At 41.7% G+C, this 15,717-nt stretch overlaps 1 protein-coding gene across 3 annotated transcripts in view; it reads right to left on the minus strand.

Moving 5' to 3' along the window:
* BNC2 (basonuclin zinc finger protein 2) overlaps nucleotides 1–15,717 on the minus strand; it is a 466,221-nt gene that overhangs the window by 272,596 nt on the left and 177,908 nt on the right. The window contains exon 3 of one of the 3 annotated variants that reach the window (XM_070480549.1): nucleotides 4,230–4,313. The exons of the other annotated variants lie outside the window; for them this stretch is intronic. Coding sequence (XP_070336650.1) covers nucleotides 4,230–4,313 — 84 coding nt within the window. The remainder of the gene's footprint in view (nucleotides 1–4,229; nucleotides 4,314–15,717) is intronic. 3 annotated transcript variants of the gene reach the window in all.

Consider the following 15,717-nt stretch of genomic DNA (forward strand, 5'->3'; position numbering starts at 1 on the left):
ACACACACACACTCCCTCTCTCTGCACTGGTACAATGACTACTACACTTATTCTCCACCCCTCCCCTTCCCTCTAAATTTAATGATCTTCAGATATACTCGACTCCATGGTCAAAAACATGCAGTCACTTGACTTGTTAAAGCTGCAGTGTATGTACATTTTTCAAATAAACCCCAGGGCTGATGTTAGAAAATCAAAATCAGTCAAGCATAGACCGCCTGGTACTTTGGGCAGGAATCCTTGTGGTTTAGTCAATAAACAGAATCTGAATGAAAGACACCACAGTAACCAGACAGTGAGGTTTTGAACAGTCCTGAACCTGAATGGGGGCTGGGGCCCGCGGCTGGGCTCAGGGACCACGGACACGGCTCCCCGGCCCCCCGGATGGCTCCCTCGCCAAGTGACAGGACTGTGCTTAGCACAAGGTCATCTGCTGTTCCCAACACACACTCAGTAAGAAAAGGCAAACTTATATTTCAGAGATGCTGGGAGGGAATTCAGGAAGGGAACGACATGGTGGTAGTGGTTTGAAATCTATTTAATAGGGGAAGAAAGGGAGAATCTCAGTTTCCGGGTGTTCACATGGATGATAACAATATATAAAATTTGCTAGCTTCATTATGAGTTCACAAAAATGACCAGTTTCGCCCCATTAGGGTTCCCATATAATAAAAAGTTTTCCAGACAACTCGCGCAAAATTAATCAACTTTTCCCAAATCCTAGGAATGTAAACCTGTTTCTAGTGATCGATAGGCTTCAATGGGCGGCTCAGCCTTGCCCTTATGCTGCATTTAACCAGCCGAGCACATCCTGTGATGCTGTAAGTGAATGCTGCAGGTTGTTTAATAACCTGGCAAATTCACAGTAGCTTGTCAAATTATTACAGGAACAGTGTCATCACTAAACAAGCCTGATCACGGTTAATTACAATGCAGACTAGAGAGCAGCCACAATTGTTCATTAATTACAGGAAGCACCTCATTTAAATTTTATGGAAATTTACACTTGCACCCCGGTATGTCTGGGAAAAAAAGTGATCCTTCATGCATTCATAGAAGAAAGAAGTCTGTGGTTTATGAAACATCACAGTAAATTGTGTCTAATCGGGTACTGAAATATTGGTTTATTATTTACTCTAATTTTCTAAGCACTTCAGTGGTGAAAAATACCAAGTCAAACCCCACATCTTACATTTCCAACCAAGAAAGGAACTGTACCAGGCTAAATGTAACAACACACGGTGAGGTACAGTCAGACTAAAATAATCATTTTTTTTCTGATTAAAAATCAAATATTTAACAGCAACCAAGGGAGGTCTAAGGGTTTCCCCAGTGACTCAGACAGAAAAGAATATGCCTGTAATGCAAGAGACTAGGGTTCGATTCCTGAGTCAGGAAGATCCCCTGGAGAAGGGAATGGCAATCCACTCCAGTATTCTTGTCTGGAGAATCCCATGGACAGAGGAGCGTAGTGGGCTACAGTCCATGGGGTCACAAAGAGTTGGACATGACTGAGCAACTAACACTAAGGGAGGTCTAAACGAGAATGACCATTTCCCATAAAATAATTACATAAAAGGACAATTTGGGGGTCTGTACATCAGTTAACCTTCCAGAGCTAAAGAAAGTACACAGTTTCATACCCACTTCAAAAGCCACTGAAGAAAATCAAGAAAGTCAGACAGCAAATCTAAAGTCTGGATTGTCCAGCTACTTCTCTAAATCAAGTATGTCAACACACACAAAAAAGCAGATAGCCTTACAAAAGTCAAGTCAGGCACAGACTTCAATGGTGACAGTCATTCAAAACCAACAGCATATTTATGAAAGAGTGTCAGGGATCCTGGGATTACTAAATAATAAAGCTTCTAAGACATCTGAAATTTGGGGACCAAAGGAAAGGGTTAAAAGAAAACAGGTAAGAGGAGGAAGGGGCTCCATGAGTCCTGAGATCTCATGTCGGCGAAAACACAAATGGGTGCCGTATGTCTAAAGGAAAATCCTTCAGAGAAAAGGATATAAACAAGCCAGAGCTCCTAAATCGAGGTGTACAAGAGGTTATTCTCAGAATCAAGAGGCCAAACAGCAAATCCTCTCGTGGTTATAATGCCTGGCCCCGCGGGAAAGTCTGAGATCCAAGCAGGAAAAGTAAACGACCCTGGCCAGTCCTTCGGTTAGTTCCCTGGAGTGCAGAGTTGGACTAAAAAATAAGAAATGGCTCACTCGATAGGAAAAAAGAAAACAAAACAGAATACACATACCACGGCACGAATGAAAGGACTCTAAGCTAAAAGCTACTCCTGGAATTGTTACCTGGTAAGGAATATATTAAGTCTCAAGTTTATTATGACAAACATAACATGAATATGTACCAGATATCAAGAGAATGTATGAAAGCCATATTTAGAAAGGAACAGGAAAAGAGAGAAATAAATGATTCAAATGGGTCCCAGTTAATTCACCAGTGCATCGTAGTTGACTATCTTTTCACAGATTCAACTTTTCCATACTGTCCGCCAAAATGCTATTGCAAGATGAGGCATCTAACAAAATGAGCATTTTCTTTCCTTTACCCAGTAACTTGGTCTTCCTTGCAAGGCTCACAAAGCACTGTCAACTCCACAATATGTTTAGCTACCTACTACCACAGTTTCACTTCAACATGTAAATATACATTTTCTCCCTTGGCATGTCAAAGCAATATGTTCCACTGGTCTCTTTCAGGTTTATTTCACACACTCACATCTGCAAAACCCATCGCTCTTCGCGCCATAACTCAATGTTCAAAAACAGATTATCCAACAACCACCCATGACAGACCATTCCAGGTGATGTGTTTGAAGAACATCACTCGTCCCCCCACCCCGAAGGGGTCAAGGATCAGACTACTCTTCACGGAAAGTCTTCCATCACTCGGCACATATGTGTCACAACCAAGTTGTGAGCTTTCTAAAACTGGGAAACGTATGATCATGTCTCATTCTTGCCACACCTGCTTTTCTGTTGGATCACAGCCATACACCACCCAGACAGTACCCGCATAGGGCACGGCAGACCTCAGGTGGTCATTCCGGGGCCAGGAGCAGGTGTGCAGAAGATGGTGTCCCCCTTCAGAGCCTCATAAAAAATGAAACTTCCTACGACCACCACTTCCACCATCACACCCACCTTGAAGAAGTCAATTTTAAGAACTATTCTCTTTTCTCATGCAGGGTGTCTAAATCAGTAAAAAAGAAGAAAAAAAAAAAAGAAAAAAATGTTTTAACACTGAGCTCACTATGCTTATCCCCTAAGCCTTAAAATTTAGAAAATGATGCCAAACAAAGGCCCTAAAAAATAGTGCGTGTGTGCTCATCCTAGGGAGGTGCCATCCACGTGGAAACTTGAGCCTGCATTTTTGCATCATTGATACATACATTCCTTAACTATTAACAGGTACCCAGCAGCGGAGGTAGGCCTTGGGCCAAGATGTCATATTTATATTTTTAATCTGCAACATACCACGCCGCTTCTAATTTCCCAAGACCACGCAATGAATTCCAAGTCAATACTTTGATGAAAAATGTTCTTTGCTAATAAACTTAATATTACACCAGAGGACCTATCTCCCAAACCATGAAGAAGAAAGATAATATTATTAACTCTTATTTTTCTAATACAGTGCCCAGCTGAACAGCTTCCATTCTCCTGAGCTGGGAGACTACAGTGCAGGAAGCATGACTGGCTTGCCCATGTGTCCCCAGAGCCTAGCATCCTCTCAGCACATAATAACAATGATTTGAAAAGATGAGAGCTAGGATTCCCAGAGTGCCCGCTACATCCTGGCCCTGTGCTAAATGCTAGGTATGTGTCAGAACATTTAATCCCCATTAGTCAGCTATTAAGGGATATCTCCATTTCACAGATGAGAAAGCTAAAGCCCAGTTAGGTTGGGTGACTTGCCATAGGACTCCCGGCAACTTGTGTCAACCTAGGCAGGCAGCATTTAGAAATCATGTTCTTATTCACTGCAGTATATATACCATGTCTTGACTTCTTGAATGAGTAAATGAACGATCTCTAATTACAGACAATTTATCCTGAAAAGGACTTTTTGCTGCACAGATGCTCCACCAAACCCTCTTTCAGTCCCAGCAGCTGCCAGATGACATCTGATATATCTGTTCAGCGTTCAGAGACCCCTGGTACTGTCACAACACCCCCGACTGATAAAACAGTAAGACTCCGACCTGGACTTCCAGCCTCTGGTCTGGCTCCTCCAGGTTTGGGCAGAAGTCTGCACCCAGCACTCTGCCAGCACATGCCACTGGGACCTGGGGGAATATGGCCGAGTTAGATGCTGGGTGTGGAGGCTGTTGAGAACTGCACACAGACACACACAACCCGAACACAGCGACATCCCAGCTGCAGTTCTGCAACAGGCCATCATGGCCTCACAGGGTTTGAACACTTAGTAGGTCAAATATATTGTAAACATCATACACCCAAGTTTACTGACTACCAAAAGGTAAATTCTAAGAAGAAAAAAATACATATAAATCTTGTTGTCCCTTGTATCCACAGCATATAGCACAAAAGCAGGCATTTAATAAATATATGTGGACTGGAGAAAGGAGCAGAGAGGAAGGGAAGTCAGGGGGAAGGAAGGGAGGAAATGAGGGAAAGCGGGAAAAAAAAAAAAAAACAATTTCTGCTTGAAATTGGTGGCTTTTTTTCTCTTACCTTCTTAAGTGGGAATTCAGAAAACTGCATTCTATAATGCCTAAAGTTTCTTTCCACTCTTAAAATACTTGTTCAAATTTATTTTTTCTCTTCCTGGTGTAGGCCAGTAATTACCAACATGTATTATTTACTTACTGTATTTAAACTATATTTAAGAGCCTTATGTTTTCTCTAACAATACAAATGACAAAAAAGGTATGATTCAGTGAATGTTTTTCTATATCTAATCTTACAGTGAAAGCCACTAAGATTCCCTTTCAAAACTGTTACCTATTATAATTAGCCCAGTCTCATCATGAAATATTGCCTACTTAGTAGTCACTTGGCTTACTTCATCTTTAAATGTTTAAGATAGAAAAGGACTTAGTTTCCATTGAAACCTATTTTCTGCTTTTTATAATTTTCTCTATATCACTACTCAATATTTCCAAATATATACTACCTCCATTAATCATACAACTATCTTGTTGTTCAGCCACTAAGTCGCGTCTGACTTTCTGCGACCCCATGGACTGCAAAATGCCAGGATTCCTGTCCTTCACTATCTCCCAGAGTTTGCTCAAAGTCATGTCCACTGAGTCAGTGCTGCCAGTCAACCATCTCATTCTCTGTTGCCCCCTTTTCCTTCTGACCTCAATCTTTTCCAGCATCAGGGTCTTTTCCAATGAGTCGGCTCTTAACTATCTATGTGTATTCAGATCTCAATTCATCAATCAGCTCCATCTCACCTGTGTCTTCTTTCCCTCTCAAAGGCCCCCTTCGGTGTTTTATTTTTTTAACTCCAACTAGGATCATCTATGCCCATCAATTCTCTTTGTTCAGAGATCATTTTTCAGCCAGGCATGCTGCTTTAGAAGGTGTTACCTTCTTTCTTTTGACCAACAAATCTGTTCACTTTTCTAAATTTAAACAATTTTCAATAAAGTCCACTTTGCAAGTTCACTAGTGAATATCACTAACATATATGTTTTTAAAAAGTCAACTTTTCAAGCATTTTTAGGTCCAACCTGTCTGTTCTTTCAACTCTCTTATTCTTTCTTCTCGCCTATTTCCATAAGGTGATGTCAATAGAATGGATATAAGCTGTCTTTGAAATTAATCACTCTTCATCCATGAATTTCCTCACTTGGAGCCTGAGAAAGCAAAGGAGCTCACATTTACTGAGCACTTGTAATGTGCCAGTCGCTGTGTGGGTACCTTGCATCAAGAGAAACTGCTTTTTCCTTTAAACAATCTTATGATGGTCGAGTCTGCCTGCAATCCAGGAGACAGGGGTTCGATCCCTGGGTTGGGAAGATCCCCTGGAGAAGGAAATGGCAACCCACTCCAGCAGTCTTGCCTGGAGAATCCCATGGATGGAGGAGGCTGTCAGGTACAGTCCATGGGTCACAAAGAGCTGGACACCACTGAGTGACTTCACTTTCACTTTTCATGGGGTATGAGGATCTACATTTTACAAAAAAAAGGGAGGCTTTAGAGTAGGTAAATAACTAACTCAGAGGCACATGCTAGAAAGTTACAAGGCCCAAACTTAAAATGAGAAAGAGCAAGAACATATGTCAAAGAAGTTAATGGAAAACACATAATAGTTGCATTTAGTGGCATCCATTCTAGAGGCATGTGTGGATGTTTCATATGTTAGAAATAACAAAGAAGACTATTAAAGGAAATGAAGAAAGTATCACCAGAAATAAAGACTTACTATTCCCTGCTCTTTGGTCCAGGACAACATAGGCAAGGTTAAAGGGGACTTCTCCTCTGACTTGAGGAACGAGCAGGAAATGGAGCATGGAGAAGCGCAGACACACACAGAACATGCTGATCCCACCCCACCATGACACATGGGGGGGTGGCCCCAGTGAGCTGGGCTACAGTAATTCTCCCTAGGGTACAAAAGAAGAACTGGGGGAAAATTACTCTTAGCATATTTCCTATCAAAACAACCCCTCAAAAGCTTCCTATGAAACCTTAATGAAGGTGATTACTTAACTGATTACAGCAGATTCCATAAGCCAGAAGGTATATGCTGCAAATGAAGTGTAAACAATACTTCATTTCATATACACAGAAGAGTTCCCACTTACTTTAATATTAGTTGACCATATCACGAAGTTTCTAGTTCCTTTCTACCCTCACAGACGGCATTTATAAACACCCTCAAGAGGCACAGAGAAAGTTAAACAACTACAATTACACTCAATTACAACCTCAAACACTTAGAAATACACAGTTTCCAAGAGAAAACAAAAAGGTCTGTGAGCAAGTTGGGAGGAAACAGTGCCAGGCTACTGGAATGTTTCAACTATCCAAATCACAAAAAGGAACTAAGAGGAAAGTAAGGCATGCTCTCCGTCTTAGAATCCTAGAATTTCTGAGCAGAAAAGAAAATCCTCATGATCCGTGAAAATGGGCTTCCTTAAAGATGAAAAAATTTGAGATCTGAACTAAAACCACAAAGTTTCACTCATGAGTTCACCATCTAACAATACTCCCCCACCAGGCCCACCACAATTAGAGTCATTAATTATCAGACAGGGAAAAAGTATAAGGGGAAAGCAAGCTATATCTGTTTCTAGTTCCTCACAATGTCCCAAGGAAAATACAAAGGATATAAAAGCTTGATAACTTAATTAGTAATAATTTTGCACACCTAGACAATTAGGCCTTTTGATTCAGAAGTCTTAGTAGTTAGCCAGCTAGTTATAAGCAATCAAAAAGTTCCTGTCAAAAATAGCAGACATAAAAAAAAAAAAAAAAAAAAAATTGGCCACGCCACCCAGTATTGTGGGATCTTAGTTCCCTGACCAGGAATAGTTCCTCGCCCCCTGCAGTGGAAGCAGAGAGACCTAACAACTAAACAGCCAGGGAGTTCCCCTTAACTAGTTTTTATTCCAATTTAAGATACTAAAATAGGATATCTACCCCTGCTTTCAATGCAATTGAAAATTCAAATTGATTTGGAGAATTCCAGTTTTGTTCCTCTTGTCTTTATGCTAATATTCAGCGTGCACTTCAACATCATACTTTAAAACAAAATTTACCATGATTTTCACAAAATTTTCATGGTGATTTTTATCTCTGGCAAGTAGTAGGACTAAGAGGACTTTTTAAAATTCTTTTTTGTGTCTTTGTATATTTTGATCTTAAATAAAAACATTTACCTTAAATACAAAGAAAAAAACTAACCTGATCAGCTGACATTTCTAAACACTAGGCTGAGGGTTTCATTACGGATGGTAATTGTCTAGCACTCATCTAAATTTCATTCGGCCGGTGCCCTAACAGGAAGTAAGAGGCCCTGAAAGGGACCCTCTAGCATCCCCTGGGAAGCCAGGGCTAAGTGCATATCTTCTCTTCTGTACATACCTCAAAGGAATCACGGTGTGCAAGAGAGCTATTTACAACTTACTTTGTGTATAATCAGCAGAAACAAAAGATATGACAACAAGCATAAAGGCCTCTCTCTCTCTCCTCTCTGGAGAATTCAAGGGAGGGCCAGTGGGCATTCACTTCAGTGTCAAAAGGGCTTCCAGAAAACACATTTTCTGTGGGGTAGGGAGGAAATATGGCAGGCTTCCTACACACACACACACACACACACACACAATCTTATGTTTACTGAGATCACACATAAAGACTATCAGAGACCAGACTTCTGAAAAGAAGACAGAAAAAGGCTCCACATTGCAAACGGGAACTACCGTTCAAAATACTTGAAGCTTGTTAAGCAACTATATTCCAATAAAACTTAATTTGAAAAAATACTTGAAGCTGAATGGGTGCAGCAGGTGGGTACAGAAGGTGGGAAGGAAGAAAGAATAAGGCACAAAAGTGAGAACTTGGGAAAAGAAACATGTTACCAAGAAAAGGGTTTATAGAACCTGGGGTGCTTCTTGCAAAGCCAGGGCCCATTTGAACTTTAATTTTATTTTTAAACATTAAACATTCAGGTAGGCATTTGCCTGATAGGCACTATAAAAAGTCAGAGCCTAAATAAACTAACTAACTTCCATGCCAGCTCAAGTCTCTCTGGTGAAGCTGGCCGTAAGCCCAGAGCGGTACTGAACTATGTGTGTTCTGGTGGCTTCGGTCTAGCAATGAAGGAATGAGGGAAAGGAGATGAACCCAAGGAGAACTTGGAAAAGAATGGAGAGACAGAAATGGTTTTAAAAAACAGAAGGACAGAGAAGAGTCCCATAAGAGGACTCAGGAACATGGGTGGGTATAAGCTCTGTTCCATTCCAAGTCAGAGAAAAGCCGTAACAGCCTCATGTCAGTGGTTAGATGACGCCAAGCAACAAGAAGAAAAATTACCCAGATAACACAAAGAATTCAGGCAGACCATTCTGCGAAATGGATTTGACAGTAAGCTAGCCAGGAGTTGCTTGTGAGAAAGAGCAGATAAAGAAATAAATTAATTACCCCACACTGTAAAGATGGGGATGCATGTTAAACACAGTGCTGCAAATAAGAGAGAGGAATGAATGAAAAATAAGGAGAGCTAAGTTGCTGGATGTGCAGATAATGTCTATCTTCATCTCTCAGGCGACGATTTAATGAAGGAAAACATTCCAACACTAAGCCTTCCCAACCATGGAACCCAAGGCTAAGACTCAGAAGGGCCAAGTATACAGAATCTAAAGCTTAAGAATGAAAAACGTCACTTCATGATGAGAAAGGAACTGCTGAGTCAAAACAGCATTTATCCAGCTGCCAATACAGAATGGCCAGAAATATGCTGGTGCTTACAGAGACCTTGGATGATGCAGGATGTTATCCGTAGGAAGGTGAGAAGGACGAGCAAGATGCTGCCGTGAAAGAACTGAGGAGGGAGGACAGTCCTCTCCGAGTCATCCTAGGACAATGAGTCACAGGATCAGGATGAGAGGAGAGAAAACAGAGAAGGGTTAAGGTTCTGCTACTCACCAGGCTGACAGACACAGGAGATGACTGGGGATGCGGGGAGGGGGACTGGAGAAGACAGCATCCTCCCAGGAGCCCGGACCTGTCTAAGTGAGACAGTATCTCTCTGCCTCGGGAGCTGGTCCTCTGGGGTAAGCTAGGGCCCTGGGCTCTGTGATGGAAGCAACTGCTGCAGGTATGATTACAGCAGATTTTCACAGCCACAAACAACAACAAAAATACCCTGTTTTTCTACTGTGAAATGTGGGATAAGAGATAAAAATCTCTCTTCCCTGGTGATACCCTGAGGACCCTGATGGACCATGAATAATGCTAAAATTACACAGGCTCTTTCTACCAGAGTCTCAGAGGGCTTTACACAAAACATTTATTAATTCCCCCATCAGACAAGTAAGGGGTGGGAAGGAAATTTCCACCACACTCTTTTTACTATATTTTTAAACAAGAAAACTGAGGCCTGTTACTGTGCTCTCCTCTCATTTGATAAGTTGAATAGAATTGAAATGAAGACAAAGTTCTCTATACTACCATGCTAGTGTTTCACTGGAAAAGCCGTCTATTGTTTAATAGAGTTCATCCTTGTTTTACATGGCTTTTAGCACTAAAGTAAATGAAAAGGAAGTTATTTGCACCTATGCCATGGATGGACTTCAAATTCAAGAAAGAAAAGTACCTAATTCGATCATATTCAGCTGGTTTGTAATCATTCTTGTCATTCCAGTTTACTGGAAATGGAACACCCCAAATTGTGCTCATGTGCATATACATCGCCATGTGTGATGACTGATGTTAAGTCAAATTTCACATATATGTGTGTATATATATATATGCCCAGAGAAACTCTTTCTGTCCTCAAGGCTCAATGCCAACTATTCTAAAGCCAGGTAATGTGCAGAAAACGAAAACTTCTGTTTTAACCCCAGTTGTGGTATCTTCTGAAGTTGGTCAGTTAGTTCCCAATACAGAACTTAGTTTGCTACATCTGTAAAATGGAAATAATTCTATTTACTGTGGTGGGTTGGTAAGACTGAAGAAGAGGACACAGGTGAAACACCTAAGCAGACTGTAGGTACACACAATAGGTAATGATATTTCCCTGGATACCCTGTTCTTCCCCACCCCAGCACACCATTCCCATCAGGGTTGAGAAGTTTGAGACAGGGACGGAAGGAATTTGGGGCATGCAAGCAAACCTCAAGTGTCAAAGGAATAATACAAGCAATTAGGGAAACTGAAAATTATACCTATTCAATTAGTCTCAATTAGGGGCCGGTTCCATCAACTTGTAGACAGCTTCCTAGAATGCTGTGCTGACAAAGACTATGAAGATGTGTCTGGGCTCTGAGAGACTGACTTCCCAAGTCTCCACTGGGGAAAGGAGGGAGAAGAGACACATTTTACTTTCTGCCACTCCTGCCTCAGCCAAGGCCTTTACAATGAAAGGAGGAGGCAATTTTCTGAGTTTACTTTCATGCTACTGGCTTGACTTATGAATTAAAAATGAGTTTCTGATATACACTGCTATATATAAAATAAACAACAAGGACCTACTGTATAGCAGATGGAACTATATTCAATATCTTGTAATAATCTATAATGGAAAGAAGGTGAAAAAGAATATATGTGTGTGTGTGTACATATGTGTGTATGCGTGTGTAGCTGGATCACTTTACTGAATACCGGAAAAACTGTAAATCAACTATACATCAATAAAAAATAAAAGATAAAAAAGTAGATTTTCCAGGGAACTCAGGTGAAGTAAGTCTGAAGAAGCCCTATGGTTTTGGAAAAACCCAAAACTAAACAGCAAACTGATAGATAACAGTCTCAGTCAGTGGTGCAAGGTGCATTCTCAGTCTGGGAATGTTACTAGTATCACCAGGTAACTTATCTGAAATATATTTGAAGTCCCATCTGAGACCTGGGGCTTCCCTGATAACTCAGCTGGTAAAGAATCCACCTGCAATGCAGGAGACCTGGATTCAACCCCTGGGTTGGGAAGATACCCTGGAGAAGGGAAAGAATTCTCCAGAGTTCTGGCCTGGAGAATTCCATGGACTATATAGTCCATGGAGTCGCAAAGAGTTGGACACGACTGAGTGACTTTCCCTGAGACCTACTATGACAGACCCCATGCGAGGTGGAGTCGGGCCGATTGGTTTCATGAGCCCTCCAGGTGATGCTGATGAGCACAAAAGTTAGAGAACCACTGGCCTAAATAAACTTGAAGATCAAAAAAGAACTGATAAAGTAAAAGTCTTCTTAAAAAAAAACAAAGTAAGAAGTAGAACAAAGAAGCAAACATCAAGGCATAAGGTTTGGGATCTCAGAGGGTCGGTGTCAGGAAAGGAGACTCTAAAGAGAGAAAAAGCCCAAATGAGCAAGCCACCTCAGCAGCAGTGTTATGGGCAACTCCATGGATGCTGCAAACATGAGAAGGAAATAACCTGGGGACAGACATTAGCTTTAGCATTTAAACTAAAAATCACATTAAAAGGACTCTTGTCACGAACTCAATCACTGGGTTTGCACCACTCAGCCTGTCTCTCTGGTTTTTCACAGCAATCAAAAACAACACTGAACTTAACTCTCTAATGAGGGCACAGAGACAACTTTTCAACTCAAGATCACCAAGAATTTCTTTTTTTTGGACCGGGTGGCATTATTTAGGAAAGAGTTCACTTGGGAAGAAAACAAATGCATTTCACTTGATCTTCATTCAGAGACAGCACAAAATGGGATAATCAATCGATTTTTTCCCCTCCCTAAATTTCACAACACTCAAGAGAAGCAGATGACTGGAAAAGGTATACGTGAGAAAACGGAAAGGGGAGTTTAAGGAATGAAGCATGATAGAAAAACTTGTCACATGCCAGAGAGTGAACGAGAAAATATTACACCTACCCCTCCCCGAAATTCAACATCCCATGTTACTTCTTGAATCACTTAACAGTAAGCCTATTATGATTTAAAAGAGAAAAAGTTCAAGCTGCCATACAATGAGCACTTAAACTAGATTTAACACACAGTGGTTGTCCAAAGAAGCAGACTGCTGTGGCCTAGGCTCTTGCCCCATGTGACATGGGTTAGACTTCTTATGGAGAGTGAGCCTGAAGGCAGGCCACAAATAAGACCAAGCAGCCAGTGGAATTCTGGGGTGCAGAAACCAGGAGAGCTGGCAGGAAGCCTTCACCATGGCGCTGAAGCCTACAGTTCAGCACGCCCAAGATCAATGAAGGAAAGTGCTTCTCCTTGCATGCAAAGCTTGAACACAGGTAATGATAAGAGAAGAAAGAAAAAGGGAAGGCAGATTCACCCCTGCTGCTCCCTACAGGAAAACCTTTCCCAACTCAAGCATAAGTCATACTGTGCACTGAAATCACCCCTCCAAACCTGCGGAGGACCTCAAACTAAAAACAGAAAATGCACAAAAGGATACAAGGTTGATTTCTGTGGAAGACTCATGCTCCTCCTACCTACCCCACCAGCTTCCCAACCCTAGATCAACTGGGGTGAGGTCAAGGGAAGGTGAAAACTGTACACAGTACTCTGGACCAAACAGGTAAAAAGTGAGCCTAAACTTCCCCTGTTACTGAGGGTCTCAGGAAGTGGTGAGAAGATACAGTAAGACAGACTTCCTTACATTGTCCTTGAGGATCTTATAAGGTATTTTTTCAAGCTGAAATCCTTTACTCCTGAAATCTAAAAGAGGTTTAGTAGACAATAAGGAAGTAAGTAAAGTCGCTCAGTCGTGTCCGACTCTTTGCGACCCCATGGGCTGTAGCCCACCAGGCTCCTCCGTCCATCGGATTCTCCAGGCAAGAATACTGGAGTGGGTAGCTATTTCCTTCTCCAGGGGATCTTTCCGACCCAGGGATCGAACCCAGATATCCCGCATTGCAGGAAGACGCTTTAACCTCTGAGCCACCAGGGAAGCCCAGTAGACAATAGAATACTCGATAAATGATAAAACACATGGTTTTCCATTTTGTGTGCTTTCGATGTTCGTAGCTTCAAATAAAGGTAGAGTTATTTATGTCAATAACTTACCATAATAAGAAATGCTATTAAAATACCATTTTCTCTCTACATGCTTTCCTTTCAGATGTCATGCTCTCCCCTGGTTTCATCTGCCACCTGTATGAGAACAATGCTCCTCAATCCCTATTCCTTAACACTCATGTGCATTTTAGTCCTGCACTTTCAAGCTCCCACTTGAAATTTCCAAGTGTTTAGTTAACACCTCAAGATAAACAAGGATATGGGTTCACTGCCTACCCTTCTTTACTACACCTCTACCCTCTATGTTGGTTTTTTTTTTTTTTCCTTGCATTGGTATCACCAGAATCCCATTAACAAAGACTCAGAACCATAGATGATGATGAAAAGCCTTCTCCTTATTTCCAAAACCCAGTAAATTCTGAAGGCCTGTCTACTTTCCCCTTCCCGTCCCCTCATCTGTCCTCCCACACACCTTCCAGATCATCTCTCTCCATCTAGACCATTTCTAACAAGAGCATGTTCAGACCTTTGCCATAACCCTTAAGTGATTGATAATGCGTTTCACACTCATCAACTAGAGCCATGTACCACCCCTCCAACTGTCAAACATATTCTCCTAGACGTTCCCCACGAACTACCAATTACAAAGTTCCTTCCAGGCCCTCCACAGCCTAGCTCTGCCCTGCCCTTCCAGCTTCATCTCTCCTCCTCGTTCATGACAAACACTTAAGTGAAGTCGCTCAGTTGTGTCCAACTCTTTGTGACCCCATGGACTGTAGCATACCAGGCTCCTCCATCCATGGGATTTTCCAGGCAAGGGTACTGGAGTGGGGTGCCATTGCCTTCTCCAGAGGATCTTCCAAGCCCAGGGATCAAAGCCGGGTCTCCCATACTGCAGGCAGACGCTTTACCTCTGAGCCGCCAGGGAAGCATTAAATACTTAAGAGAAAGTCTAATTATAATTAGACTTAATGTCTTCTGCGTATGCTCTAGGCTTTCCTAATTTGACATAGCTCTCATACTGCTTTTTTTGGAATCCCCTCCCCTGCACTAACCTTTTTGTTTAGTTATTGTGGGTTGTTTTTTTTTGACTGCACTGGGTCTTCCTCACTGGGAGCTGCCCTTCTCCAGTTGCGGCAGGGGGATACTCCAGCGATGGTGTGCGGGCGTCTCAAGTTGTGCGCTTTGTCTGTCTTTTTTGAGAAGCAGACTCTGTAGCACGCTGGCTCAATAGTTGTCCTGAGGCATTTGGGATCTTCCCTGGCCAGGGATCAAACCCACGTTCCCTGCATTGTGAGGCAGATTCTTAACCACAGGACCACCAGGGAAACCTTCCACTAACCTTCTGAACATCTCTATTTCTGGAGGCCATTTCTTCCATGAAGTTTCCCGACACCCCCAGGTAGAAGACATCTCCCTCCCCAGCATTCTACCACCCTCAAGGCAGTCAGCACTAAACAGCTGCAGACTTTCAAAACGCTACATGTTTCTCCTCCTGAAGGGCGAGAACCTACTGGCTTCTCCTTGGTCTTCTCTCAATCAGCTTTGCACGCGGCAGATACTCAACCAATGCATGCAAGATAAATAATAAATAAATCTCTTAAAATTCACAGTGGCACCAGTGACCCAATGTTACAAACAGAGTGATTCTTAACCATATCATTATTCTACCCAATCCTCAACAAATACCCTTAGGGCATTTAGGGGCCAGTAATTCCTATTTTATAAAAATTCAAGATGCAAGAAGGTTTCTATTTATGCACAGAGCAGTCTTCTGAGTGTAATTTAGCCTGGAAAGGTTCAGTAACTAATTCAATGTCACCCTGTTGATCTGTGGTATATTTCTGCTGAAATGATACTTCTCTTGCTAACTTTCCTTCTGACTTAAGGATACCTTAGAACCTTACTCTATCAAAGCAGTCTTCTACAAGTGAGAAAACACAGAATATCTCCTCTAAAATGTAAGTTTTAGAGATTCTATTTCTCTGCCCAACAAGTTGTTAACAAATATATATTGGCACATATATCTTCTCATTTTAAAATTTACTAAGCTTTATAAGAAGTGAAAGT

Source organism: Odocoileus virginianus, chromosome 18 (genome assembly GCF_023699985.2).
Source record: "Odocoileus virginianus isolate 20LAN1187 ecotype Illinois chromosome 18, Ovbor_1.2, whole genome shotgun sequence".
In the NCBI taxonomy this organism is placed as follows: Eukaryota; Metazoa; Chordata; class Mammalia; order Artiodactyla; family Cervidae; genus Odocoileus; species Odocoileus virginianus.